Source organism: Sarcophilus harrisii, chromosome 4 (assembly GCF_902635505.1).
Source record: "Sarcophilus harrisii chromosome 4, mSarHar1.11, whole genome shotgun sequence".
In the NCBI taxonomy this organism is placed as follows: domain Eukaryota; kingdom Metazoa; phylum Chordata; class Mammalia; order Dasyuromorphia; family Dasyuridae; genus Sarcophilus; species Sarcophilus harrisii.
Window position 1 is genome coordinate 71,989,651 of NC_045429.1, and position 27,971 is coordinate 72,017,621.

General features: G+C 34.3%; 1 protein-coding gene across 1 annotated transcript in view; it reads left to right on the plus strand.

The window, feature by feature from the left end:
- LAMC1 (laminin subunit gamma 1) overlaps positions 1-27,971 on the plus strand; it is a 140,783-nt gene that overhangs the window by 92,827 nt on the left and 19,985 nt on the right. The window contains exons 4-18 of the mRNA XM_031937014.1: positions 3,766-3,932; positions 7,230-7,418; positions 8,137-8,254; positions 9,396-9,494; positions 9,583-9,719; positions 10,034-10,156; positions 10,248-10,437; positions 10,750-10,862; positions 13,053-13,274; positions 13,405-13,593; positions 17,593-17,838; positions 18,705-18,858; positions 19,525-19,667; positions 20,578-20,756; positions 21,594-21,750. Of these exons, the coding sequence (XP_031792874.1) occupies positions 3,766-3,932; positions 7,230-7,418; positions 8,137-8,254; positions 9,396-9,494; positions 9,583-9,719; positions 10,034-10,156; positions 10,248-10,437; positions 10,750-10,862; positions 13,053-13,274; positions 13,405-13,593; positions 17,593-17,838; positions 18,705-18,858; positions 19,525-19,667; positions 20,578-20,756; positions 21,594-21,750 (2,426 nt within the window). The remainder of the gene's footprint in view (positions 1-3,765; positions 3,933-7,229; positions 7,419-8,136; positions 8,255-9,395; positions 9,495-9,582; positions 9,720-10,033; positions 10,157-10,247; positions 10,438-10,749; positions 10,863-13,052; positions 13,275-13,404; positions 13,594-17,592; positions 17,839-18,704; positions 18,859-19,524; positions 19,668-20,577; positions 20,757-21,593; positions 21,751-27,971) is intronic.

A 27,971-nucleotide genomic window follows, 5' to 3' on the forward strand; every position in this document is an offset into this window, starting at 1 on the left:
AAGTTATAGCACAGCAAGGAAGAGGGGAGGGTTTGGATATGTTGAGTTTAAGAAATCTTTGGGACATCTAATTTGAGGTGGACAATAGACATTTGAAGATGTGAGATTGGATATCACAAGAGAGAAATTAGAGCTGGATAAGTAGTTTTGAGAATCATTTGCTTAGAAATGATCAGTGAATCCATAGAAAACAATTATATCCATGCTTAGCAGATATGACCTTGAGAGACTTGTAGGGAGTGGTCAGATAAATGAGAGAAGAACTAGGAGAAAATAGTGTCCCCAAAACCTAGGATGAAACCTAGGTGGATAATGGCAAAGACTGCAGAGAGGTTAAGAATGAAGTTTGGAAAAAGACCATTGAATTTGACAATTCAGAGATCACTAGAAATTTTGGAGAGAGAACTTTAGGTGGAATGATGAGGTCAGAAGACAGACCGTATTGAAAAGAAGTTAAGAAAACAAGAGAAAAGAAAGTGGAAGCATTTATTGTAGATGTCCCTCTCAAGGAATTGAGTCACACAAGGGAGGGGAGATAAATTACAATACTTAGTGGATATGAAGAACTCAAGCGGGAGGGTTGTGGATTTTTTGTTTATTTTTTTGAGCAGAGGGAGACCTGGTCCTGTTTGTAGATGTTGGATACAGAGACCCTAACCCAAATTGACTACTCAAGAGTTCTCTCAAAGTGCAGGTAGAAAGTTTTTATTAGAATCTTGTGAGAAGTGGGTAGTTTGCACTCCGCATAAGTCAGAATGAGGAAAGCTGGATCCAGGAATAAAGCACGGTTAAATAGACAAGCAGTACCCAAAACCTACCAACTCACCTCCACCCCCCCAGCAAAGCATTTTGTCTTGATTGGTTCTTGTGGTTACTTTTCCCTGATATGGCAAGTGGGGTGCAGATGGGCCAACTAGGAATGAGGTAAGCAAGCAAAAGTTACAATTTTAAGATCACATGATTTCTAGGAAATCGAAACTAAGGCCTAAGGCTTCACTTACTTTAGTGGGTAGTCTCTGAGAAACTACATTGCTTGCTTCTCCACATGCATATAGGCAGTAGGGAAGCAGCTTAGTACATAGCTTGAAGATGAGTTAAAGTGGGCATGAAAGAAGGAAGCAGTTTTTTTTTTTTAAAAATAAAAGCTTTTTATTTTCAAAATACATGCAAAGATAGTTTTTTTTTTTAACATTCACCCTTTTAAACCTTGTGTCCCAAATTTTTCTCCCTCCCTTCCCTCCATCCCCTAGATAGCAAATAATCCAATATATGTTAAACATGTACAATTCTTTTACATATTTCCACATTTATTATTCCATACAAGGAAAATCAGATCAAAAAGGGAAGAAAAAGTGAAAAAGAACAAAAAAGGTGAAAATACTTATGTTGTGATCCACATTCAGTCCCCATAGCCTTCTTTTTGGATGCTGATAATGGGAAGCAATTTATTGTGACAGGCTGGAATAGGGTTACTTATGCTTGTTAGACACATTTACAAGAAGGGTCACCATTTCATTTGTGATGAGTAAAGAAAGCAAATAAAAAATCTGAGAGAGTCCTGAGGCTTCTGTGAGATGAAAAATGGGGGGGGGGGGAGCTCATGGAAAATGGCTTTGGTTTTTTCAGTGAGGCAAGGTTTCCAGCTGAGAAAGTGGGAAAATAGGATACATAGGAGACTTTTGGAGGGATAAAAAGGTTTAGAAAAGTTGCTGTGGTGATAGTACATTTATTAAAACAATATAAAAGTACTGCTTTTTTTTTGAAATTACATAAGATATTTGTTATGGACCTGCTTAACACATTTTGTAGTTTTCTCCAGCTTTATTCAGAAAAACAGCAGATGGTGGAATTATTCCAAAGCTGAGGCTGGGTAAAACAAGATTAGCACTAAGATTAGCATGCTAGGGACTCGTGTGAGAAGAGACCAGTGTAAAGTTGCACTGCTTCAGCAAGTGGTCAAGATAAGAGAAAGAAAGAGAGAGCTGAGGGTAGAGGATGAGGTAAGGACAAAAACAAAATTTGGGCTTACAAGGCAGAGGGAGTGGTGAAATGACTTTAAAGATTGAGATCAGAAGGGAATTTCAGGCTTTATGAATATAGAAATGGAACACTTGTGGGTAATGGCAAGATCAAGGATATTAGCATGGCTGACCAGAACTGATGTGAGGTGGACAATATTGAGTAATGAAGAACTGTGAATGTTAGATATTTTTTTCTTTCTTCTTTTTAAAATGTATTTTAAACATAAATAAGAAAAGAAAAAATTGCTATGTGCATAGCAGAACATGAGGATTCAAAATATAAAACAATAAATTTATATTTCAAGCAAGCCTATCTAATAAATACTACACATTGTGTTTAGAGCTGTCCCATCTTTTCCTTGCTTCATTTTAGGTTTTCTTTTGTTCTTTGCACTTTTAACTTTTTTTTTTCCTGCCTTTCTCTCCTATCCCCTGGGATAATTAATCATGGAGATACATAGATATAATCATACACATATACATTTATATGTGTTTATGTAAGACTTGTGGTATGCTTATTTGTCCTCTGTTCTTCTAAAGGTGGATGATGTCTCTCTTCATGAGTCCCAAGCCTTTTAACCTTTTTTGAACTTCATCAGCTCATCATTTCCTTCGCTACTGCAATATTTTAACTTTACTTACTCTAGTTATTTTAAATAGGCTAAATCATAATAGATTCCTATGACTGACATACAGTGTAGTTTGTTCATTTTTTCTTTTGATTAAATCTATTTCAGCTTTAACTTTGTCTGAGATCATGATTAGTATTCCTGTTTTTTTTTGTTTTTGTTTTTTTAAAAATAAATTCTATTCCTCATTTTTATTATATGTTTGTATGTACAAATGTCAGATGTTTAAAGGAAGAATCATTGTGTTTGTTGGTAAACTTGTGAGAGAGTATCATTGGAGGTTGGTAGATTACAGTTCCCGGAGTTTTCGTTGGGTGGTTTCTGAGTAATCTGGGTCTGAGGTTTGGCATAGGACAAAAGGACAAGAGCAAGAAGTAAAACTGAAATAATGAAGTTTTGGGTTGAAGTTTGAGAAAGAGGAAAGGGAGATAAGAGCAAGAAGTGGTGGCTTCAGAAGGTCCGAGGTGGAGGAGATGGTATGTAAGACAAGTTTGCTTTATTGACTTTATGTTTTCCTTTATCCATGAAGATGTTTTCGCTGGCTATCCATTGAACATGGGCTTTGAAATGTTGCTTCTTTGAAATGTTGCTTCCTTGCTGGCTTTGAAATGTTGCTTCCTTGCTAATGACGGGCTTCATAATCTTTAGCCTACTTTTCTTTTTACCCACTCCTTTGTGAAAGTTGTTGATTAATATTAAGGTTCTTATTTGTACTGGTTTTCTTTCTTTGTAAAGATCATTGATTTATTAAAACTGAACCTTGTAGTGCTCCTGCTTTTGTAGCAAGATAGTAGTAATTGAATTTAGTTTAAAATAAATGCTACAATTTATCTCATATCCTTTGGGTAAATAGTAATACTATGAGTCCTTTGTGCATAATCATGTCAGGTAAAGATTTAAACATTGGAAAAGGTACTAATAGTGACCACATATAATCAGTTCTGTTATTGGCTATCATAAATTATCTCTGCTCAGAACTTTCCCTTTATCCCTGATCTTAGAAAGCTCCAAAATCCTCTTCAGTTCTGTTCTTGCTTTGTAACCTTACCACCTAGAAGCATCATTTTCTGAGGTTCTTTGGGAGTTGTATTTTATTAGTTTACTTTTTTCTGCAGGTGTAAATGCAATGGACATGCAAGTGAGTGTGTGAAGAAGGACTTTGATAAGTTGGTATGTAATTGCAAACACAACACTTATGGAGTAGATTGTGAAAAGTGTCTTCCATTCTTTAATGACCGGCCATGGAGGAGAGCAACTGCAGAGAGTGCCAGCGAATGTTTGCGTAAGTACTCTGCATTTGATACCCACTAAGAAATCTAGAGGTTGTCTTTAAAATCCCAGTAGAGAAAAAGGGAGCATGTGAATTGCTTCATTTTATTTCTTTGTTAAGAGGAAAATTTAGGACAGTTTTCCATTTGAATATTGAGGGAGTTTAGTGGGAAAGTGCAGTCATGTTAATAGAAAATTACAGACACAAAAGAAGCCAATTATATACAAATGTTTAAATCTCTGTGTTTTATTATAATACTTTGGGCATGCCTATAAAATGAAACTTAAGACATAAGAATTCAAAACTTTGCCTAAATTCATGTTATTCCTGTATTACCTTATAACAATAACAATGTTAAATTGCTGTATCTATTTTGTGAAATATTCAATACAAACATATAATTTTGAGGTAGAATTATAATCGTATGTAGTGATATTCAACTGTTTGAAATTATTTTGTAGATCAAGCATCAACTTCCCCTCTTACCCTTCTTTGGATGCCAGGTTACTTGGCTTGGTGATGTGGGAAGGTGGCAGAATATGAGTAGCTTTTGGTTTACCTGGGAAGAAATAAAGAAAGAACCCAGAAATTTTCCAGTATTCTTTCTGGGAATTATATTTATGTCTGAGTAGGGGTAAGGTGGGGGAGAGGAGTATGAAACCATATAGACACAGTTTACTAAGTAATGAAATAGAAAACAACTTATATAAGCCCTGAAAGAAGTCATATTTGTGTTTCATCGTCCATTTGAGTTCTTCTTTCTTGGCAAGACATTACAATTTAAAAAATAATATGTTTAATTTAGAGCTAAAGGAATTGATACAAAGAATTATAAAGCTCTAGATCTGCTTGGCCTCAGAGGGTGGAACATAGGCTTAATAGAGATTTGTTTAAGGGAGGTAAATTTCATCTTAATAGAAGGAAGAATTTCATTGTAATTTGAGCTGTCCAAAAATGGAGCAGTTTGCCTCATGAAGTGGTAAGTTTTCCATCACCAAAGGTATTCAGGCAGAGACCATGGTGGGAATTGTTTTTGTTGAATTCCTTTTCTACATCCTTCCTTTCCTCTCATATGTCTAATTTGACAAGGATTACAAAATCAAAAGATTTAGATGTCATCTCCTCTTTATCTTATCCTTGTCCTCTAAAATAGTTTGCATACTTTTAAAAAAAATTACTGAAGCAGGCTTTTTCATTGTAAAAAACTAAGTCTCATTGCTAGTAACTGGGCAGTAAAGGAAAATCATGAAATACAGAGATAAACACAGTTAAAAAAATATAAAAAAGAACATAAGACTATTCCATTTATAAGTCAACTATTAATCTAGGACAAAGGAATTTTATCTAACTATGCAAATATTTTTGAGTTAATTTGCTTTGAGGAGGGTGGGGTGGGTGGGTTATGACTTAGATTACCCTTCAGCAAAACTAGAATATATATTTGTGGAGCTATCACTTATCATTTTAGGTGTAGAAAGAGGAGAATAGGAAGGAGGAATAGAGGATTATATATAGAATATAGAACAGAATATGCTTATTTGAAAGAAGAAAATTGTCAACTTATTGACTTAACAAAAAAGTAATGCATAGATTTATGCATATCTTATGGGGGGGGAAGAATTATCTGTGACAGTGTGTTGTCCTTTAAACATCCCCCACTCCTCAAATAGGCAATTATTCATTTACTGAGAATTATTCACTCTTCTTCAGGAAACTTTCTTGATTTAAATGAAATCCAAAGATCTATGGTTTGTTCATTCCTTCCCTTGGTACAGATTACAGTTCTTTTGTGAGTTAGTGGATGGTTTTTGACTCTTTACTATGACTGAAAAATTTATCAGTATGTATTCAGTCTACTTGATACCAGGTCCTTATTTAAAATTAATCTATCATGGTGGCACCTACCAAAACTTTTGTTTCACTGGTTTAAACCTTTGAGAACCCAGGGTCACCCCATTCTATGATGCAAAATAAAACTAGGACTTTAATAAGTAGAATAGAGTAAAATAATTTTATTCTACTTCATCATATATAGTGTTTCTTATAATTTTGCTTACATGAGGATGTAAAATAACTTGCTGAGTACCCAATAAATGATGTGGCTTGCTATATAATGTGACAGTGGGTATCATAATTACAGTGGCATTGGGAGCAGCTAGTTGGTGCAGTGGATAGAGCCCTATCCATGAAGTCAGGAGGACCTGAGTTCAAACCTGGCCTCAGACACTTAACATTTCCTAGTTCTGTGACCCTGGGCAAATCACTTAGCCCCAATTGCCTCAGCAAAAAAAAATAATAATAAGTATAGTGGCATTTAGGGTTCCAGGTTGCCACAGAGAGGTCTATCTCTATTCTTTCTTTATTATTTTTTTAAGAGTTCTTTAAAACTATTGTGGGGCGTGTGAGCAAAATGAATTCCTTTTTTTTTTTTTTTTTTTTTTTTTATTTAATAGCCTTTAATTTACAGGATATATACATGTGTAACTTTACAGCATTAACAATTGACAAACCTCTTGTTCCAATTTTTCACCTCTTACCCCCCCCACCCCCTCCCCTAAATGGCAGGATGACCAGTAGATGTTAAATATATTAAAATATAACATGAATTCCTTTTTGCTTTGGGTTTTCAGTCTCTGTGTATTTCCAGAGTGTCTTCAGTCTTTTTTTAATTCTTCAAGAATAATACTGAATCCTGAAAATTTGACCTTAAGACCCAAACTTTCTCAAAACAGTCAATATTTGTGAAGATAACAAATTTCCTATGTTTAAGAAGTTCTGGATGTCATCTGAACTTTACCTTTTTGCCCAGTCTGAGTTATAGGAACACTCACCTTACCCTTGTATTATACCATGGTTTGGACACAACATTGATAAGTTCATGGCTTGTCATTGGTTCATGTTTGTTGGTGCCTAAAATATTTTTAAGGTAGAATCTTAACTTGGTATACATAAGTGTCTTGTTTTTGGATCAGGGACCAAGAGACATGGATTTGGCTTTTAATGAGAATGTGAATACCTACTAAATTAAAAAGTTTTTCCCATTATAGGAGCTCCTTAATATTATATGGTAGCATTAATACTGCTTTTAAACATAACTAAGCCTTGATAGTTTAGTAGCTTAATGAATCCACAATGATGCTTCCTATTAAAACATAGATTAATTATTTTAACACCACAGATTTAACAGCAGACTCTATAAAAATTAATCAGAGGGAATATTGGAGAAAAGGAATTGCCTGTTTCACATTCCTTTGATTGTCCCTTTTAAAAAGCCATATGTCTAGTTAACTTAGATGGTTTATTCTTCAGCTTGTAACTGCAATGGAAGATCACAAGAATGTTACTTTGACCCTGAACTGTATCGTTCTACGGGCCATGGTGGCCACTGTACCAACTGTCAGGATAATACTGATGGTGCCAATTGTGAAAGATGTCGGGAGAATTTCTATCGCCTTGGAAATGAGGAAGCATGCCTGCCATGCCATTGTAGCCCTGTTGGTAAGTAAGACGGCAGGACCTTCTTTCAGATCAAGGTTGCCCTTAGCTGTACTGTTACTGTTTAAAGCCACATTTTAAAATCTGTACACTGTACATACTTCATAGGTAAAACTTTGGTTATCAGAACATCCTAGGAAACAAAGGATAGAATGTGTACTTTTCCTTTTAAATTATATGGGATTGCTCCTGTCCTTATTCATGTTAAACTTTAATATAATTTTCTGGCATATTTGAAAAGTGTGTGTGTTGGTTTGAATAATAATTTTTGTAAATTACTATAATTCATATAATTTAATAACATAATATAAAATTATAAATAGAATTGGAGACTATTTTTTTTTGTGAGCTTTATTAAATAAAATAAAATTACAGAAAATTTTGTGATCTCTTAACTGTTAAATCATCAGTAACAACGTTCATTGTTGTGACTGTTTTCTTAAGATTGGTAAGTGAATGCTATTATATATCTGAAAGATGAAAATGATAGCTAATCTCACATTTAGCTTTAAAAACATAGATTTGAAATTAGTCCTACTTTTAAAATTGATATTTGATATACCTGTAGCCATTTGAAAGTTCAACACAATCAATTTTCAGAAATAGCTTTTGTTTAGCTAATTTTATGGGAGTTTATCTGATACTTTATTTCACTGCTCCTTTTATGACACATTTGTGATGGATAACAGAGCTTTATAAATTGATCTCTTGTTCTACACAGGCTCTCTCAGTACACAGTGTGATAATTATGGACGATGTAGCTGTAAGCCAGGTGTGATGGGTGACAAATGTGATCAGTGCCAGCCTGGATTCCACTCTCTTACTGAGGCAGGATGCAGGTAAGGAATTTGAAATAAATACCGAGTATACAGATAGGAAGGAAATGTATTTCTTTATCAGTGTCTTTTTTTTTCTTTTCTTTTCTTTCTTTCTTTCTTTTTTTTTTTTTTACATCACTTCTGTTTCCAAATACATTATCTTTGTTCCCTAGTCAGAGAATCATCCCTTGCAACAAAGAATAAAAAAGAATTAAAAAAAAAAAGTAGTAAAACAAAACTAGCCAACACATCTACTATGTATGCAGTTTTCTACACCATAGTTGCCCAGCCATCTTGAAAAAAACAAAAGCCTCATTTTTTCATCTTTTTGGGGGGGGATCTAGCTTGATGATTATTATAGTTGTTTATTATTCATTTTATTTTGGGGGGTTGTCTTTCATTTTCCCTGTAGTTAACGAAGTATATTGTTTTTCTGGTTCTACTTAGTACCCAATTCATATACCTCTCATCCTCATGTTTCTCTAAAGTCTTCATAATTATTATTTGTTATGGCACAGTAATCTTTCATTGGGGGAAAACATTTCTAATATAGTTAGTTTTTTTTTTTTAACTTTACATAATACTTCCTCAGTGGAAATCCCTTTATAATTATTATCTCATTTATTCCTCATAACAGACCTCAGATACAGAGGCAAAAATGACATTCTCAGGTTCACAGAGCTGTGAAGTGCCCAAGGCCAGAGATCTTTCTGACTTCAGATCCAGTGTTCTATCTTTTTTTCATTTTATGCCTCATATATTCCAATATATGAGAACCCTCTCTTCTCTGTTGTTGGTCAGGTTCTGATCTCCTGATAGCAAGTATTACCACGTAGATTGTTAGGTTGGAAGCAATGTAGTATGAAAATTTCAGTCTTTTAAATGGAATATCTCCAAGTCCAAGCTAGAATGCATTTCAAAACCAAATACGTATTTGATTTTGAAATGTATTCTGAATTATCTATGTCTATAGCTATAGTTATAGATGGTTTTTTAATTTGTTGTGTTATCTGTAAATTTGTTCATTAACTTGTATTATTAAAAGCTGACTTTGTTTCAAAGTGAGATTTCTTTCTCCAATTTATAGTGTGTGTGTGTGTGTGTGTGTGTGTGTGTGTGTGTGTGTGTAAATTTGTATCTTTTTTTTTTTTTTATTTAATAGGCCATGTTCTTGCAACCCTGCTGGAAGTACAGATGAATGTAATGTTGAAACTGGGCGTTGTGTTTGTAAAGACAATGTGGAAGGATTCAGTTGTGAGAGGTAACTAATTTTTGTTGCCCCTACACTATATTTTCCCTGGTGACATCCTAAACTGTAAATAGCTAACTCTTTTTCCACTCATCTATAGGTGCAAACCTGGATTTTTTCACTTGGAGTCATCTAATCCTCGAGGCTGTACCCCTTGCTTTTGTTTTGGGCATTCTTCTGTCTGCACGAATGCTGAAGGATACAGTGTCCACTCTATCACTTCCACTTTCCAGATAGGTAATTTGGGTCTTTCTATAGCAGAACAACTAAGACTGTAGTTTAATTATTGAAAGGAGGACTCATAATGATTTCTGAGATTTGATGTGTTTTGGTGATAGAAACGCCCAATGATGAGAGTGTGGTTTTTACTTTGCTTAGCTTTTTTATTTAATGAAGAAAATTATGATTGAGAAATTTTTAGAGTTTTAATGGCAGGTATAAATTATATGCTAAATAGATGAAAGTAATACACAAGAAATGTAGCATAGTCAGTTACAGTTTTTACATGGAAATACTACAGAAGCACTTTTGTTTTCATTCTCTGCTTCTAGATAAGGAAGGATGGCGTGCTGAAGAGCGGGACGGCTCTGAGACATCACTCCAGTGGTCTTCTGAGAGCCAGGAGATCTCTGTGATCTCAGAGAGCTACTTTCCCATATACTTCATTGCTCCTGGTATGTGAAATTAGAACATTTATTTGGTACTTTCATATATCCATATTTCAACTTTATTGCATATCTTTGGTGTATTGTTTCTGTATTTCAGACAAGTTTTTAGGTAACCACCTGTTGAGTTATGGTCAGAATCTCACTTTCTCCTTTCGAGTGGAAAGGCGGGATACACGACTCTCTGCAGAAGATCTGGTCCTTGAAGGAGCTGGTCTTAGAGTATCTGTTCCTTTAATTGCTCAGGGCAACTCCTATCCTAGTGAAACCACTGTGAAATACATTTTTAGGTAAGGCGATGCATCATATCCATCTTTGCTGTTGGAATAGGGGAGAAAGGAATGAGGAGTTGTGATTACTATGACTTGTAGATCTTATCTTGAGTGGTGTGTGTTTATATAATATCTTTCATGTAAAAGGATGACATCCTACTGTTTGCCTTTTCCAAGGATTGTGTCAGACTAACCAAAAGGTCTGGATTTTTTTTTTTTTTTTTCATTTGTGCATTTACTGTATTGCCTTGGTTGTAGAATGAGCAAAGAGTACATTGTGAACTTCCAGAGACTATGACTACAGAAGCTAATATGAACTTTTCCCCATAGACTTCACGAAGCAACAGATTATCCCTGGAGACCTACCCTTACTCCTTTTGAATTTCAAAAACTATTAAATAATTTAACTTCTATCAAGATTCGTGGGACATACAGTGAGAGAAGTAAGTTATAGAAAAATTTGGAAGGCTCTCAGGGGTGGTGATCAGGTTATAGAATTCAGGGTAACTTACACTTATAGTAGTATGTAAGTTTTATTGCTTTAGAATCCATAATGTTCTGTGATAATACTACAAAAATACATATTTTAAAAGTGCTTAACAGAATTACTGCAGTTTACAAATTCTCTGAGTTTTTAATATGAAATTTAGAATTCAAGAAAAGTATATAGCGTAAAAATGTCCATTTTCACTTGATCCTTATATATTAGACCTTTGACAATTTGTACAAAACTACTTTCACTGATAAAGATTGTGCACATGTGCACATCCATCTTCTACTACCTTAGAAATTGACTTAAATTAATTGCTTTGACCAAAATAATTCATCAGCTGGTGCCCCACTTTCTGAAGAACCAATTCAACTAAAACTTAGCACTCAAAGAAAACTTTTACTTCAAAGACATAATAAATCTCAGTTTAAAACTACAGTATTTGATTTTTTGAAAAATAAGAATCTTTTCATCTGAAGATGTAATAAATCTTTAGAGGGAATATGATTACAATGTTTAAAAACAAACAAAAAAGGCAAGAACAACATAACTTAGCTCACATATGCTTGACGTTAGTTGATTAAATCAGTATTTGTTGTATACCTGTTTTGTTCTAGGCATTGTGCTATAGCCAGGTTGTGAGTTGCAGATATGGGATACAATCCCTATCCTCAAGGAATTTTTGTTTTAGTTGGCAAGATAACACACAAACATATAACAAGTTAGATGACAGTAAAATATTTAAATAATAGTTTGAGATCTTGTCTTTGCCTGGATTTTACTTCCTTCTTCCCTTTGACACATAAGAATCCTTTTTTTAAGACAAGCTCAGTTACCATCTTCTGCATGAAACTTTATGATCTCTCCCACATGTACCTTCACTTCCAAATTACCTAGTATTTAAGTTGTGCAGGTTTATTTCATTTTATATTTATACATGTATTTGTCTCCTCTATTAGAAAGTTACTCCTTGAAAGGAGGAATTGTTTCATTTGTTTTACTTATATCCATTGTGCCTGGCCATAGTAGATGCTTTAAAAAATACTTGTTGATTGATTTTCCATAAAACTCTGTGTGATTAACTTCCAGATTATTTATTCCTAACTCATTTTCATTGACATTTTGCTGAATTCAACACTGTTGCATTATTCTGACATGATCCCTTCTTAATGACCCTATCTTGGTTTATAGTGATCACTATTTTCCCCTCTAGAGATTTACAAACTATCTTTTTAATCATATATTCCCAAAATGTCAATAGAAATAAGAGTCAACTTCACAGACTTATAATTTGACAAATCCTTTTCCTTCTTGTAAAAATCAGGACAGTCACCCACCTTTTGTCTTATGAGATCTAGTCTTTGTTCTCCATCATTTTGGAGGGCTCACCGACAATAGTTAGTTACTAGCACTCTGGGATGTGTTTAGTTCTGCAGGTGCAATACTCAGATTTCACATAGTGCTTTATACTTCATTTGTTATGTATTGTTCTTTAATCATTGTAATCTTACAGAGAAGGTTGTCTCAGAAGCCAAGGGAGGAGAGAGTTTCAGGAATGATGAGCAGTGTCAGACGTTCATGAAAGAACAACCAGGAAGGTTAGGAAAAGAGAAAAACCCATCCTAATGGAGCATTATATTAAACCATTTTTTCCAAATTAACAGTATCCCACATTTATGAGTCATGTGCCCTCAAAATATTGATTCTATTCAACTTTGTTTATATAATATACTTTGTTTCACAGACGGAATGGGAGATAATATTTAAAGTTATAGCAGAGTTACTGGTAGACTAAAAATCAGAAAAAAATTAATTTCTAGTTGCCAGTCTTCTAGCAATCATTTTAAACATTAGATGTCATAAATAGAATGATTTTCGTCATGTAAATAGGCACTCATTTCTTCTAGGAAATAATTTGAAAATTGTATCTCACAAGTTTGGAAAGCATTAAATAACATATTTTTGTGTAATACCTTGATATATTATCCATAGAAGTGTAAGTAATAATGTTCTATATAGCCTTTTCTTGGGCTACTATGTATGTGAATGGATTGACTTAAGGGTCTTACAAGGTCTTATAATCCAGTGAAAGCACACTGACTATTATTGTTTATAAATTGCTTTGTTTTACATCCATACATAGGTGCTGGATATTTGGATGATGTCACTTTGGCAAGTGCTCAGCGTGGACCTGGGGTCCCTGCAGTTTGGGTAGAGTCCTGTACCTGCCCTGTGGGATATGGAGGGCAGTTTTGTCAACTGTGTGTCTCAGGATACAAAAGGGAAACACCTAGTCTTGGACCTTACAGTCCTTGTGTGCTTTGTACTTGCAATGGACATAGTGAGACCTGTGATCCTGAGACAGGTAAGGATGTCATCTGGTACAGCTACAAATTTTGAATTTTCTGGGTTTTTTTTTTTTTTTAAAGAGACGAGCCAGGGTGAGAAGTTTTATTTACTATGTGTATTTATTTATTCCTTTCATTTCAAATTAGGTGTTTGTAACTGCAGAGATAACACGGCTGGTCCACACTGTGAAAAGTGTGTTGATGGCTACTATGGAGATTCAACAGCTGGTACTTCCTCTGATTGTCAACCTTGTCCATGCCCAGGAGGCTCAAGTTGTGCCGTTGTTCCCAAGACAAAGGAGGTGGTATGCACCAATTGTCCCACTGGCACCACTGGTAATTCTCCATTTTCAACTGTCTTCACTGAGATTGTTTCTTCACAATGATGCTGATGAGTTTATCTGGAAGTTTTTTGTTTTAAATATTTTAGTTGTCCTGATCTTTAAGAGTTTATAGCAATTTTTAAATTTTTAAGTAATACCAAATCAGGTGAATATTCATTGTTATTAGCTTTGTGTTCAGTATATCAAGATGAGAAAGGCCATCTTCAGTTATATTAAAGGTGATAATCTCATATATTTTTGTAAAATTTAGACTTTAACTAAAATTTTTTATAAAGCTTTTTATTTTCAAAACATATACCAAGATAATTTTCAGCATTCACACATGCAAAATCTTGTATTCCAATTTTTCCCCCCTCCCTTTCCCCTACCTCCTTCCCTAGATGGCAAGTAATCCATTATATGTTTAACTAGAATCTTTAGACTTATTTATTCCTTCTAATTTCTAGAATGAATGCCGGGACTTCAGTAATTACTTGCTTCATTTCTTCAGGCGATTTTAATCTGCATAAGTAGAGAAATTCTCTAGAAATGTTCTTAGACTCTAGATTTTTGGCTCCTCCAGACTGTTTTTGTGTTTGACAAAATCTTATTTAGTATAGATGGAAAATCAGAGAAAAAGAACAGGAATACTAATACAGAATTATTTGATTTTCTGTCAGTTGAGTCTTACTATCAGGAAAATCATTGATGATCTCATTTATAAAAAATGTTTTTAAAAAATGGAACTTCATATAAAATTTTAAATTTCTGTTTTCCATCTTGTTCTGAACACTAAAAAGAAAAACTATACAGGCTTAAAAATAGAATTAAGTCCTTTCTGGCTGACAAGTATCTCACTTACTGTTCTAAATTCTTCCTGATTTGATTTTCATTGTTTAGAAGCCGTAATCTGATATTTTAGATTAAAATGCATAATTATTCAGAAGAGTAAGAGCCCAAGAATGGGATAGTCTAAGGTGAATCTAGAAAACAAACATTTTAACTTCTCCCCCATGAACATTAGGGTATTCCCTGTTTTAATCTGCTTGGCTTTGGAGACTGAAGGCTGCAAAGAGAACTTATAAACCCAGCGTGAATCTGGTAGTGGAAAGACCATTGGCCTGGAAGCCAGGACCTGTGACCTGTTGACATCTCTCACTCTATGACTCACTTTGGGTGAATTATATCATATCTCTCCACCTTGGTGTCCTCTTTTGAAAAATAAGGGGAGGTGCTAGATCAGAAGTTGACAAACTTATTTTCTGGGCCAATAGGCAATTTAGAGAATATTTAGTATATAGCTATATAACAAGGAGGAAAACAAATTTCCACAAATTGTTTTATTGTCAAAATTGAAAATATAATAATATTTGAGTACTTTTAAAATTTGCAATAGAGATCTGCTAATGAGAGAAATGGAACTCTTTTTTTTTGGGGGGGGGCAGTAATATTGTTTAATTAAAATTTAAAGTTAGTATCCCCTATTATCAGAATCAGTTGCAAATGTTCATCTGTTGATACCAATCTGTAATGGAATTTTGTGTATTTGATCTTTGAAAATTTTTTTTTAACACAGTTAGTTATTGCCAAAAACTGATCCACAAACATACTTGACTTTAATTGAGCCAAAAAGTTAATAGGCTTTTAAGTTTATTTTCTCTGGATAAATTTCTTTGGCTGTTACAATCAAAACATGATTAATTAACTCATCAGTAAACAATTGTTGCTTGAATAACATAAAAGGTCTGGTTGTAGCCTCATTTTCACATTTTTGTCAAGAAATTCTGTTGTGGTGAGATAGTACATTTTACATTTTCTAATTTTTCTGACTTGCTCTCTTATAAGTAGTTAGGAATATATTAGCATGAGTGCTTAGTCTCATAATGTATATTGTATTCTTTTAACATAGGTATAGTGTCATTGCATAATAAACACAATAGTTTGCTACCTCTTTGAAAACAAAGTGATCCATACTCTACTGTGCTTTAAACATTCAACATTCCATCTTTTACTTCTTGTTTTGATATGATGGATATAGACTCATAATTAAAAAAACAAAATGTCATCATAAAGCAATATAAATAGTATTGAAATACTGAGTTATAATTGAGGTACTGCAGTTTTTAGCGTACTGAGAAGTAGCATGAAGTCATTGTTCCACATGTTGTAGTGCAAACAAATGAGTATGACTTTGTGCCAATAAAACTATATTTACAAATACTGAAATTTGACTCACATAATTTTAATGTGATGAAATATAATTCTTTTGATTTTTTTCCCCCTTAAAAATGTAAAATCTATCCTTACTTTATGTCATCATACAAAATAAAGACAGCAAGCCATATGTGGTCATTTGCTCATCCTTGGTCTAAATAGTGTTCTTTCGTCTTTTTTTTTTTTTTTTTTTTTAACATAAATCCCATTAGTAAAAGAAAATTTCAAATTGAACATGTTTTAAAACAAAATTTTAAAAGGATGAAATAAAGAATAATTTAAAATAATTTTTATTTTATAAATTTTAAAGATTATTTTCCTTAATATCAATGCTTTTAATGTGCTTCATTAATTTTAAAACTTTTTAGCAGCTTATGATAAATACATTTTACATTTTCTAATTTTCCTGACTTGCTCTCCTATGAGTAGATAGGAATACATCAGCATGAGTGCTTAGTCTCATAATGTATATTGTATTCTTTTAGCATAGGTATAGTGTCATTGCTATTCAGAAATCTAGTTGTATATTCACTTTATTTTGATACTTGGTTTTAGTGGCTGTCTTAATTAAAGAAGATTTTTTTAAAGATTATAAAAACAAAAATAAGAAGTTGTGTCAGTAATTGTGTCAGTACTCTGACCTGATATTCATTTTTCTGCCCCATCCACCAGTCAGGCAGAAGTTTCTGTTTAATTTGCATCAAATTGCATCGTCTCTGTGGCTCTTGTGAACTAAAGAGAAGGGTTTTTTTTTGTTTTTATTTTTTTTGAATAAGCGGGTTCAAAAACCAGTGAGACTCTTTGGAAGATAGTAGTATACACTAGGAGATTCTGATTTCACATTTAAGTGCAAAAGTAATGAGAATTTTGTAGGTGACACCAATCTTTTTGAGAACTATTATTAAATAATACCTCAAGGCATAATTTATACTTGGGTTGAAGTTTATCATTATTCCTAGCTGTTATAAATCCTGTTCCAAATTTTAATTATTTCAATTTGGGGACTGCCTTCTCATCAAATCTAATTAAGTTGTTGATATTTTTGCCTTGTAATGTGGCTGAACGGAGCTTGTATTATCATTTCTGCTACTTTCTTGTCAACTTGTGTGTATATCTTTAATATTGTCATAATTTTAATAATCCATGGTTCCTTCAGAGGAATCTTTTTAACCTACTTGCCCATTTTGTGAAAGTTAGCAAAAACTAGATAATATGATTTATAAATATCCTTAGCTGGGCATACCTAAGCTATAATATATTGCAGTATGCTCAAAGAAAATAAACAAATAAGAATGCCATTTGACAGTCTTACATATCTCACAGGGTATGTGACTGACAAATGAAATGGAGGTCTGGTTCTATTCTACATAGGAATATTTGACACAAATACTTAATAAAACTTAGGTGCTTTCTTTATTTTCAGTTAAAAGTTTAAATGGAATTTCTGTTATTTTACCACATCACAGTAGAATATCTTGTGTACACCACTTTGGAAACCACTATTCTAGACCTTCAGGGCTCTTTAAAAATGTCATTGTTCTATAATTATAGCTTAGGGTCCTCCTGTGAAGAAATCAAGCTTCTCTCTGGCTATTTGGTATCCTTTCATTATCACTAGCATCATTGACAGAATTCAATGAACTTAGTATGTCCTAGGAGCCTTTTATCCAATAGCCTATGATCATAAAATTGGATCATAATATTTAATAGCCATTTGGCAAGGGAAACTTGAGAATTATCCAGTGACTTTGTTTTTGTCCTTATTTTAATCTGTAATATTGAATTTTTTGCTTTGCAGGTAAAAGATGTGAACTTTGTGATGATGGCTACTTTGGAGATCCACTTGGCGAAAATGGCCCCACAAGACTTTGCCGACTTTGTCAATGTAGTGACAACATTGATCCCAATGCGGTTGGGAATTGTAACAGATTAACTGGAGAGTGCTTAAAATGCATCTATAACACTGCTGGCTTTTATTGTGACCGCTGCAGAGATGGGTTTTTTGGGAATCCCCTGGCCCCCAATCCAGCAGACAAGTGTAAAGGTAATAGTTTTTGACTTAGAACCTAGTGACATTATACATCAAGGGATTCAGTTTCTGGAGCCATTAACACAGTGCTTGGCTCAGAGTCAGGAGGACTCGAGTTGAAATGCAGCTTCAGACACTTATTAGCTATGTGACCTTGGACAATTCACTTAGCTGCTTTTAGCCTTGGTGTAACAGGGTCTACTTGTCAGGGTTGTTGAGAGATCAAATGAGACAAAAATTATAAAGCAATTAGCGTAGCATTTGACACATAGGAAAAGCTATATAAATATTTAGTCTCTTTTCCCTGTCATCTTGAGTATTATATTGCATTGTCTACAAATGGTGTTGGACAACTCTGTGATGAATTTATCAAGGGAAGGGAAGAAAGGAAATTTATGCAAATACAAAATATGCTATTTTGTATTATATGTAATTTATAATTTAATTAATATAATTCATACAAATTCAAAAACAATACATTCCTCCTTACCTTCAAGGACCTTACAGTTTTCAGAGGAGGAGACAGTAAATAAAGGGTAGTGACTGGTAGCTAAATTGAGGGAGTAAGGAGTATTTTCATTTGGGAAGCCAAAGGGATGATGAGTAGCGCTTTAGGGGACTTGATAGATATGCTTTCTGGTATCTATACACTAGTAAATATCAGTGGCAAATATGGATTTGAAAACAGTTTCAGCTGAAAATTGTGATAGGTTTAGAATTTGTAGGCAGCAAATACATGCACAGCAGTAAATCATGTGGCAAGAAAATGGGGGGGAGAATAGTCTTTTGAAGATGATATAATATTCACATAAAAGAGATTATATGTAGGCCCTCTTATCAGCATTTTCTCCAATTAATCTGCAATTTTTTCTCTCTCTCAGCTTGTAGTTGTAATCCTTATGGTACTGTGAATCAACAGACTACTTGTAATCAAGTAACTGGACAGTGTGAATGCCTCCCTCACGTTACTGAGAGGGATTGCAGTATCTGTGATCCTGGATTCTATAATCTACAGAGTGGACAAGGATGTGAGAGGTAATGCTGAGCCCTTTGCACACCCAATGGGGTGCAGTGATTCAGGCACTGGGCTTGGATTTAGGACTCGAGTTCAAATCCTGTTCTAGAACACTTATTGATTATAGAATTTTGAGCAAATCACTTATCTCTCAGCCTCATTTCCTGATCTATAAAAAGGGGATAAAGAAGAGCCCTTTACCTCACAGGATTGTTGTGAGGATCATAAGAAATGATAAAAATAAATGCTAATTGTTATTATCATCCCTTAGTTATATCATTTTTTTCTGTGTTTTAGAGATGATGATTTATAAGTGAATATACAGAAATGATACTTAATTGGAGCCATCAATGTCTATTTAGTTTCTACTCTGTACAAGACACATTGATTGGCTATGTTACCTTCTTTTTTTAAGGGAGCTGTACTTAACATTGAGAAAGGAAAAATGAAAGAGTCCACATGTCACTTTGATAGAGTGAAGGTCAAAGTTTGTGTTAAGGTAAAAAAAAAATTGGATGGGACTCATTAAAATTTGAATCCTACTTTTTACATATGGAAACAACTCCTAGTCAGTGGTATTTATCCTTTCATAATAGAGAAGGACAATTCTTGTCTTTATTTAGAAAATTGTTTGTTCAAAGTCTGTTTTCTACCTGAAACAAGATTGTTTTTTGTTTCATTTTCAGATGTAACTGTCATGCTCTCGGTTCCACCAATGGCCAGTGTGACATACGCACTGGACAATGTGAATGTCAGCCGGGCATCACTGGCCAGCGCTGTGAGCAGTGCGAGCCCAACCACTTTGGCTTTGGACCTGAGGGCTGCAAACGTAAGAGACTGGTGGGCCAACACTTGAAGCATCTTGTCCCATTCTTTGCATCTAATCTCAGGTCTTGGATGGGTCTCCACCTCTGTGGCTTATTGCCTTTCTGATACAATAATTTACTAAGATCATCTGTAGATGCACGATTATATAGCCTATTCTTAGTAGTCTAGAGAGTTTAATAGATTAACTTTGTAATCTGTTTTATTTGTTTCTTCTATTTGTCTTACTAAATATTTGTAGGTGACAGTTTTTACTTTTTATCCAATAAATTAAACCTTTGATTAATCTACCTCTCTTTAGATATTCACTGGACCTTTTTTGTTGATTTGTTTATAGTAGTTGTTTCTCCTAATTCTTTGGGAGAGCAGATCTAATTATAAAAATCTTTCTTTCCTTGTTATAAACAGTTCCTTGCAATCAAGTCCCAGTTTACATAGGGTTTTCTGCTTCCTGAATTCGTATATTTCTTCTATGGAGTGTTAAATGTTATTGACTTAAACCAAGGAATAACATTAGTAAACATACCATAAAATCATGCCATAACTTCATTTTGTTTTGGGTTTTCTGGCTTCTTAATGAGGAAACCTTGAAAGCAGAGGATTTATGAGGATAGAGGTGACTGCTCAAGTAAAAAGCATTTGATGGAATGATTTTCATCATCCTAGGTTACCATTTAATAATGTATCTTACGGGGCTTTTTGCTCTAACTTTATTTTTGCTCTAAAAGTTTTTGTGTTACCTGCCTGGGAGACATTTTGTTTAAAATCTGGTTTTTTAAAAAAAAAAAAGTCTCTTGTAGGCAGTGACTGCGATAATGGTGCAGTTTCTTGATAAGCAATAGATAAGTTTAGAGAGAGTACTTTTTCCTTCCTTAGTCCTGTTTTGATTGTGATTTTCTTCTTTTTCTCTGCAGCATGTGACTGTCACCCTGAGGGGTCACTTTCACTCCAGTGCAAAGATGATGGTCGTTGTGAATGCAAGGAAGGTTTTGTGGGAAATCGCTGTGACCAGTGTGAAGAAAATTATTTCTATAATCGGTCTTGGCCTGGCTGTCAAGAGTGTCCTGCATGTTATAGACTAGTGAAAGATAAAGTAAGTCTTAGTTATGCTTTCTTAAAACTAGGACCACCTTATATGAATGTTATGGAATATTATTGTTCTGTAAGAAATGACCAGCAGGATGATTTCAGAAAGGCCTGGAGAGACTTACATGAACTGATGCTAAGTGAAATGAGCAGAACCAGGAGATCATTATATACATCAACAACGATACTGTATGAAGATGTATTCTGATGGAAGTGGATTTCTTTGACACAGAGATCTAACTCAGTTTCAGTTGCTCAGTGAGGGACAGAAGCAGCTACACCCAAAGAAAGAACGACTGGGAAATGAGTGTAAACTGTTTCCATTTTTGTTTTTCTTCCCGGATTATCGCTACCTTCTGAATCCAGTCTTCCTGTGCAACAAGAGAACTGTTTGGTTCTGCACACATATATTGTATATAGGATATACTGCGACATATTCAACATGTATAGGACTGCTTGCCACCTGGGGGAGGGGGTGGAGGGAGAAAGGGGAAAAATCGGAACAAAAGTGAGTGCAAGGGATAATGTTGTAAAAAATTACCCAGGCAAAATTTTTTTTAAAAAATAAAGAAAGAAAGAAAAAAGAAAAAACAAAACAAAACTAGGACCACTTAAGGTAGAAAAATATCTAAATTTTTTGGCATACTGCTACCTGCTAAAGGCAAAATGATACACCAGTAGGTTGTAGATTACATGTAATTTTGGTCTGTGTTTTTATCTGTTATGTACCTGCTAAGGAAGGAGTAAGCACTAGCTGGAATCCTATCTTTTCAGGAATATTTTTGGGAGCAGGCTTGAGTAAGCATTTTATCTGTGCCCTCATTTCTTCTTTCACTTTGTTAAGGTTGCTGAGCATCGAGTGAAGCTCCAGGAGTTAGAGAACATTATAGCAAACCTTGGAACTGGAGATGAAACAGTTACAGATCAAGCTTTTGAGGACAGACTGAAGGCAGCTGAGAGAGATGTTATGGACCTACTACGTGAGGCCCAGGACATCAAAGGTAGGTGTTATTGGTATCTTCCATTGGACCTGTTCAATTGATTAATCTAGTTATTACCCATGGCTAATATATTGTATTATGAATTTCATAAATTTAGTAGTCAAAGTTTTTAAAAAATATTTTATTTTTCTCCAATTATGTGTAAAATTTTTTAAACATTTAAAAAAAAAATTTAAGTTTCAAATTCCCTCCCTTTCTCCCCTCACTGAAAAGGCAAGCAATTTGATATAGGTTATATATTTCATTGTTACTGTTCCCAATGCTCTCCTGGTTATACTCATATCACTTTGTCTCAGTTTTTCTGAGAACATCCTGCTTATCATTTCTTATAGCATAATAATACTCCATAACAATCATATATTACAACTTGTTCAGCCATTCTTCAGTTGATGGACATCCCTTCAATTTGCAATCATTCGCCATCACACACACACACACACACACACACACCCCTGCTATAAATATTTTTGTATATATAGCTGCTTTCTGTTTTGATTTTTTAAAATTCTCTATGCATTGAAGAAACAGATAAAATTAATGAATCAATACTAGCTTTTCTGTTGCTTACATATGGTAAGTTGTAGACACTGGTCCTTTTTGACATGGGCTAGCAAGTCTCCAGATCAGGGGTCCTCAAACTACAGCCTGTGGGCCAGATGCAGCAGCTGAGGATGTTTATCTCCCTCATCCAGGGCTATGAAGTTTATTTAAAGGCCCACAAAACAAAGTTTTTGTTTTTACTATAGTCCAGCCCTCCAACAGTCTGAGGGACAGTGAACTGGCCCCCTATTTAAAAAGTTTGAGGACCCCTGCAGATGGATAAATCTAAAGAATTAAAAGCTTTGAAATTAAAATCAAATTAAAGGGTAAAAATGTAATGCAGTGTGATAAAATAGTTTGTAATGCAGTGTGATAAAATATCTATCTATCACTATATAGGTTCAATAGTGATAGGTTCTACTAATAGTGTAAACTTTTTTTTTTTTTTTTTTTTGCCAATTTCAAGATATGGTAAGAAACTTATACTGAAAATTTGGTCTCAAATCTTTGAGACCAAATTTTTTTAATTCCCAGAGTTCTTTATTTCCCACAACTGTTCATCTTGGCTGTGCCCAGCATATTTTTTTAAATCTCTAAAATGTAGAAAATCTAGTATGAGCATAATGCTATTATAAGTTATCAGTCAGTTCTGATTGTAAATAAACAATTTACTTTGTGATCCTTATCTCTTGGTATGCCCCAATTTCATGTGAAATTTTTAATATTCGTACTATGTGGCAGATTTTTATTCAGTTTGACTCTTTATGACACCAGAAATATGTACCAAGTTGATTCATTTCAACCAGCCCACTGAATTAATTAAATAGTTATTCTGTGCAAAATGTTAGAGATTCTAAGACAAAATAAAGCAATCCCTGTGTTCAAAGAATTTACTGAGGGAAATAAAACATATTCTCATTTGAAGGGATGGAGAGAAAAGGAGTGGGGGTAGTAGAGGGATAGGAGAAAGGAACAGAAAGACCTGTCTGAAAGACAGGTGAAAAGGGTTCAATTCAGGCATGAAATTCTGCCATGGAACAAAGATAATAAAAGAAGATATATTTAATTTGGAGAAAAAAAACTAGGAGACCACTTTAGCTGGAACATAGATTACGAGAAAGGGAATAATTTGAAATATTTAGAAAGGTAGGTGTTAACCATATTGTGCAGATCTTTATATACCAAATTGAAGAATTTGTGTATTATCCTGTACAAAACAGGAAATCCCCTAAGGTTTTTGAAAAGGGATGTGCCATGGTCAGACTTGTGCTTTGGGAAGATTAACTTGGTAGCTGTGTGGAGAATGGATTGGCGGGAGGGAAGACTGAAGTAGGGAGATCAGTTAGGCAGTTCTTGTCCTATTCCTGGTGAGATGTTATGAGGCCTGAAGTAGGATACTTGAGAGCTGTTGTAGAGATAGAATTGACAAGATGTGAAAACTGGTGAGCTGTGTGAGATGAGAGGGAGGAAGTCTCATGGAAAAGAAAAATTACATTTTTCTGTGTAGCCTCAGAAGGCAGAACTAGAATCATTTGGTTCAAGTTACAAAGAGGAAAATTTAGAAATGATGTAAAGAAATGCATCCTAATAATTAGAGCTGTGTCTCGAAGTAGAATGGGCTACCTTACAAGATGGCCACCAGTCTTTTTTAATGAAGACAGTTTGAAGCAATGACTGCTAGGTGCCTGGAAGGAAGGTAGCAATATTTTTAGAGAAATATATAGGAGGCTGAACTAGAGAAAAGAAGAATAGTGGTGATTTGAGAAGTGAAGTAGGTGGTAGATAACAGATGATCTCATTTTTTTCAATCAAATAAAGGATATACAAGGCAAGTGGTGTAGGAGGAAAAGAGAAGAGAACATTTGCACTGTGATTATCAATTGGGGAAGAATAAAAAGATTGCCATGTAGTGAGAGCCAAGTTGAGATTAGATAGTATGAATTTGTAAGGGGATCCACTTAGGAAAAGTTGTATGACTTAATCCAGTGATATTAATTAGCATTTAAGTAAGAATAGAAAAGTTCGGTGGTGAAGTATCTGAGAGTTGTAATATAATAGGTGACTGGGGGTAAAAGGACAAGAGATTGAAATGCTCTTCAGGGTTCAGTTGAAGTGTTTTACTGTAGAGTCAAAAATTAATAGACAAAGATTTAAAAAAAAACCCAACCACTACATATTTCACAAAGAAAAAATTAAATCAAAAGAATTAGGAAAAAAAATGCAACATTGATTTTAAAATGATTTTAAAATATCATATGATTTGCCAAGATGGAATTGCATCATCTTGAAGAATGTGCCCTATTGCTTGATGATACCTTTAGTTAATATGTTTATATTTATGATAGCAGCTATATCTTAGAATGGTCTTGAAGATAAAAAAGTTAAAGTAAGATGTTGTTCACTTTGAAATACCAGCTCAGTTGTGTCTCAGTGAATTTTTTAAAATTATTTTTATTAGAATTATCTGATGGCAGAGCCAAAATGGTAGAAAAAAGCCAGCAACTGCCCTGAACTCTCCCTAGAACTCCTCTGAAAATTTTAAAATTATGCCATTAAAAAAATTCCTAGAACAGCAGAACCCACAAAAGGATGGATTGAAATAATTTTCCAGCCAAAGACAACTTAGTATGTTAGCAGGAAAGCTCTGTCATACCTGGGTGAAAGTGGAACATAGAGTAAGCCACTGAATCATCAGTGGCAGCAACTGCTTTCAGAACTCGCAGCCATTGATGGTAAAAGGGTTGAACAATTGGTCAGAAGGAGATTTACAGGCGGCTTTTTGCTAACAATGAGGCAGGACTCTGTTGCATTGCCCATACTCAGATCTAAGTTGCAGTCCTGGTGGCAATCCCAGAACAAGAAGGAACATTAGCTTGCCAGAATTTGTGACCACAGAGGGGCAGGGATCCTCATCACAGTTCCAGCCATAGCAGAAAAGAGTGCTTGTGGTCACTTACAGACCAGAGCTTAGGACAGGAAAATAGTAAATATACCTCTCCTTACATCATACCACCTTGTATGAACTGAAAACTTCCCTAGGAGTAGCTCTGAAAGCAGCTGTGCAAAATCCCTGAAAGCTGAGACAGTGCACCCTCCATCCTGAAAGCAGAGCTTCACTTTAGCAAAGAGTTAATAGTCAAGAAATAGATTTGGAAAATGAGCAAATAAGAACAAAAAAAAAATCTGATCATAGAACATTATTATCGTGTTAGCTAGATGGCACAGTGGATAGAGCACTAGCCCTGAAGTCAGGAGGATCTGAGTCCAAATGTAACCTCAGATACTTAACACTTCTTAATAATGTGACCTGAGGTAAGACACTTAACCCCAATTGCCTCTCAAAAATTATTATGATGACAAGGAAGATCAAAACACATATTCAGAAGAAAACAGTGTCAAAATTCTACACCTAAACCTTTCAAGAAAAATAAGAATTGGTCTCAGGTCATAGAAGAACTCAGAAAGGGTTTTGAAAATCAAGTAAAGGAGGTGGAGAAAAAATTGGGAAGAGAAATAAGAGTGATACAAGGAAACCATGAAAAAAAGAGTCAACAGCTTAGTAAAGGAGACACACACAAAAATACTGAAGATAATAACACTTAGAAAAACAGACTGGGCTAAATGGTAAAAGAGGTATAAAAGCCAATGAAGAGAAAAATGCCTTGGAAAAACAGAATTGGCCACATGGAAAAAGAAGCACAAAAATGAACTGAAGAAAAAATCTCTTTTAAAATAAACTGAAGAAAATTCTTTTTATAAGAATTAGCTAAATGAAAAAGGAGGTACAAAAGCTCACTGAAGAAAATAATTCCTTTAACAATTAGAATTAAGCAAATGGCAGCTAATAATTTGATGAGAAAGCAAGAAACTAATAAGCCAAAAACCAAAAGAATGAAAAAATAGAAGAGAGGATGGAATGTCTCACTGGAAAATAGATCCAGAAGAGATCATTTAAATATTATTGGACTACATGAAAGCTGTAATCAAAAAGAGAGAGAGAGAGAGAGAAAAGAAAAGAGAGAGGGAGCAAGTGCTCATGCACCTAAGCATCATCTTTCAAGAAGTAATCAAAGAAAATTGCCCTGATATTTTAGAACCAGAGGGTAAAATAGAAGTTGAAAGAATACATCCATTACTTCTGAAAGAAATCCCCAAATGAAAAATCCCAGGAATATTAATAGCCAAATTCCAGTGTTCCAGGGAAAAATATTTCAAGTAGCCAGAAAGAAACAAGTCAAGTATTATGGAGATTAGAATAACACAGGATTTAGCAGCTTCTATATAAAAGGTTCAAAGGACTTGGAATATGATATTCTAGGATTACAACTAAGAATCATATACCCAACTGAGTATAATATTTCAAGAGAGAAAAAAATGGATTTTCAATAAAATAGAGGATTTTCTATTTTTTTTATTTTTTATTATAATAACTTTTTATTGACAGAACCCATGCCAGGGTAATTTTTACAACATTATCCATTGCACTCACTTCTGTTCCGATTTTTCCCCTCTCTCCCTCCACCCCCTCTCTTAGATGGCAAGCAGTCCTATATATATTAAATATATCGCAGTATATCCTAGATACAATATATGTGTGCAGAATCAAATAGTTCTCTTGTTGCACAGGGAGAATTGGATTCAGAAGGTATAAATAACACAGAAAGAAAAACAAAAATGCAAATAGTTTATTCATAAATAGAGGTCTTTCAAGCATTCTTGATGAAAAGACCAAAGTTAAAAGGAAATTTGACTTTCAAATATAAGACTCAGAAGCATAAAAAGGTAAACAAGACAGAGAATTATAAAAGACTTAATAAGGTTAAACTATTTACATTACAACAGGAGAAATTCATAATTGTAACTCATAAAAGCTTTCTCATTATCAGGGCAGTCAGAAGGAATCTACATCGAGAGCACAGGTGTGAGTTGAATATGAAGAGATAACATTTAAAATAGGAAAATGAAGGGGTGAGAGAAAGGGAGAGAGGGGGAATCATCTCACATAAAAGAGGCAAGAAAAATCTTCTACAGTGGAGGGAAAAATGGGAGAGATGATGAAGTGAGTGAACCTTACTCATTAGAATTGTTAGCTCAAAAAGGGAATAACATATGCACTCATTTGAGTATAGAAATCTATCTTAGGATAGATAGTAGTGCACATTAGGATAGGTAGTAGTAGGGAAAAGGGGTAAAAGGAGGGGTGATGGAAGGGCAAGTTGGCGGGGAGCAGGTGGTAGTCAGGGAAAAAACATGAGGAGGGATAAATTGAAAGGAGAAAGAATAGAATAAACGGGGAGTAGTAGGAATATAGGGAATATAGTTAGCAATAGTAACCAAGAAAAATTTTCTTTTTTTCCCCCAAACATAGAGCACTGAGTCAAATTTATAATAATTATTGCCATTCCCCAGTTGATAAGTGATCAAAATATATGAACAGTTTTTAGATGAAGTAATCAAAGCTAGCTATAGCCAAATGAAAAAATACGCTCACTGATTGGAGCTGATTGGAGAAATGAAAATGAAAATGATTCTGAGGAATACCTGATTTGTGAACCATTCTGTAGTACATATGCCCAAAGGACCTGTATACCCTTTGACTTAAAAATATCACTAGGTCTTGTATCTCAAAAGAGATTAAAAACAAAAACAAAAAGGAAAAACAATACATATACAAAAATATT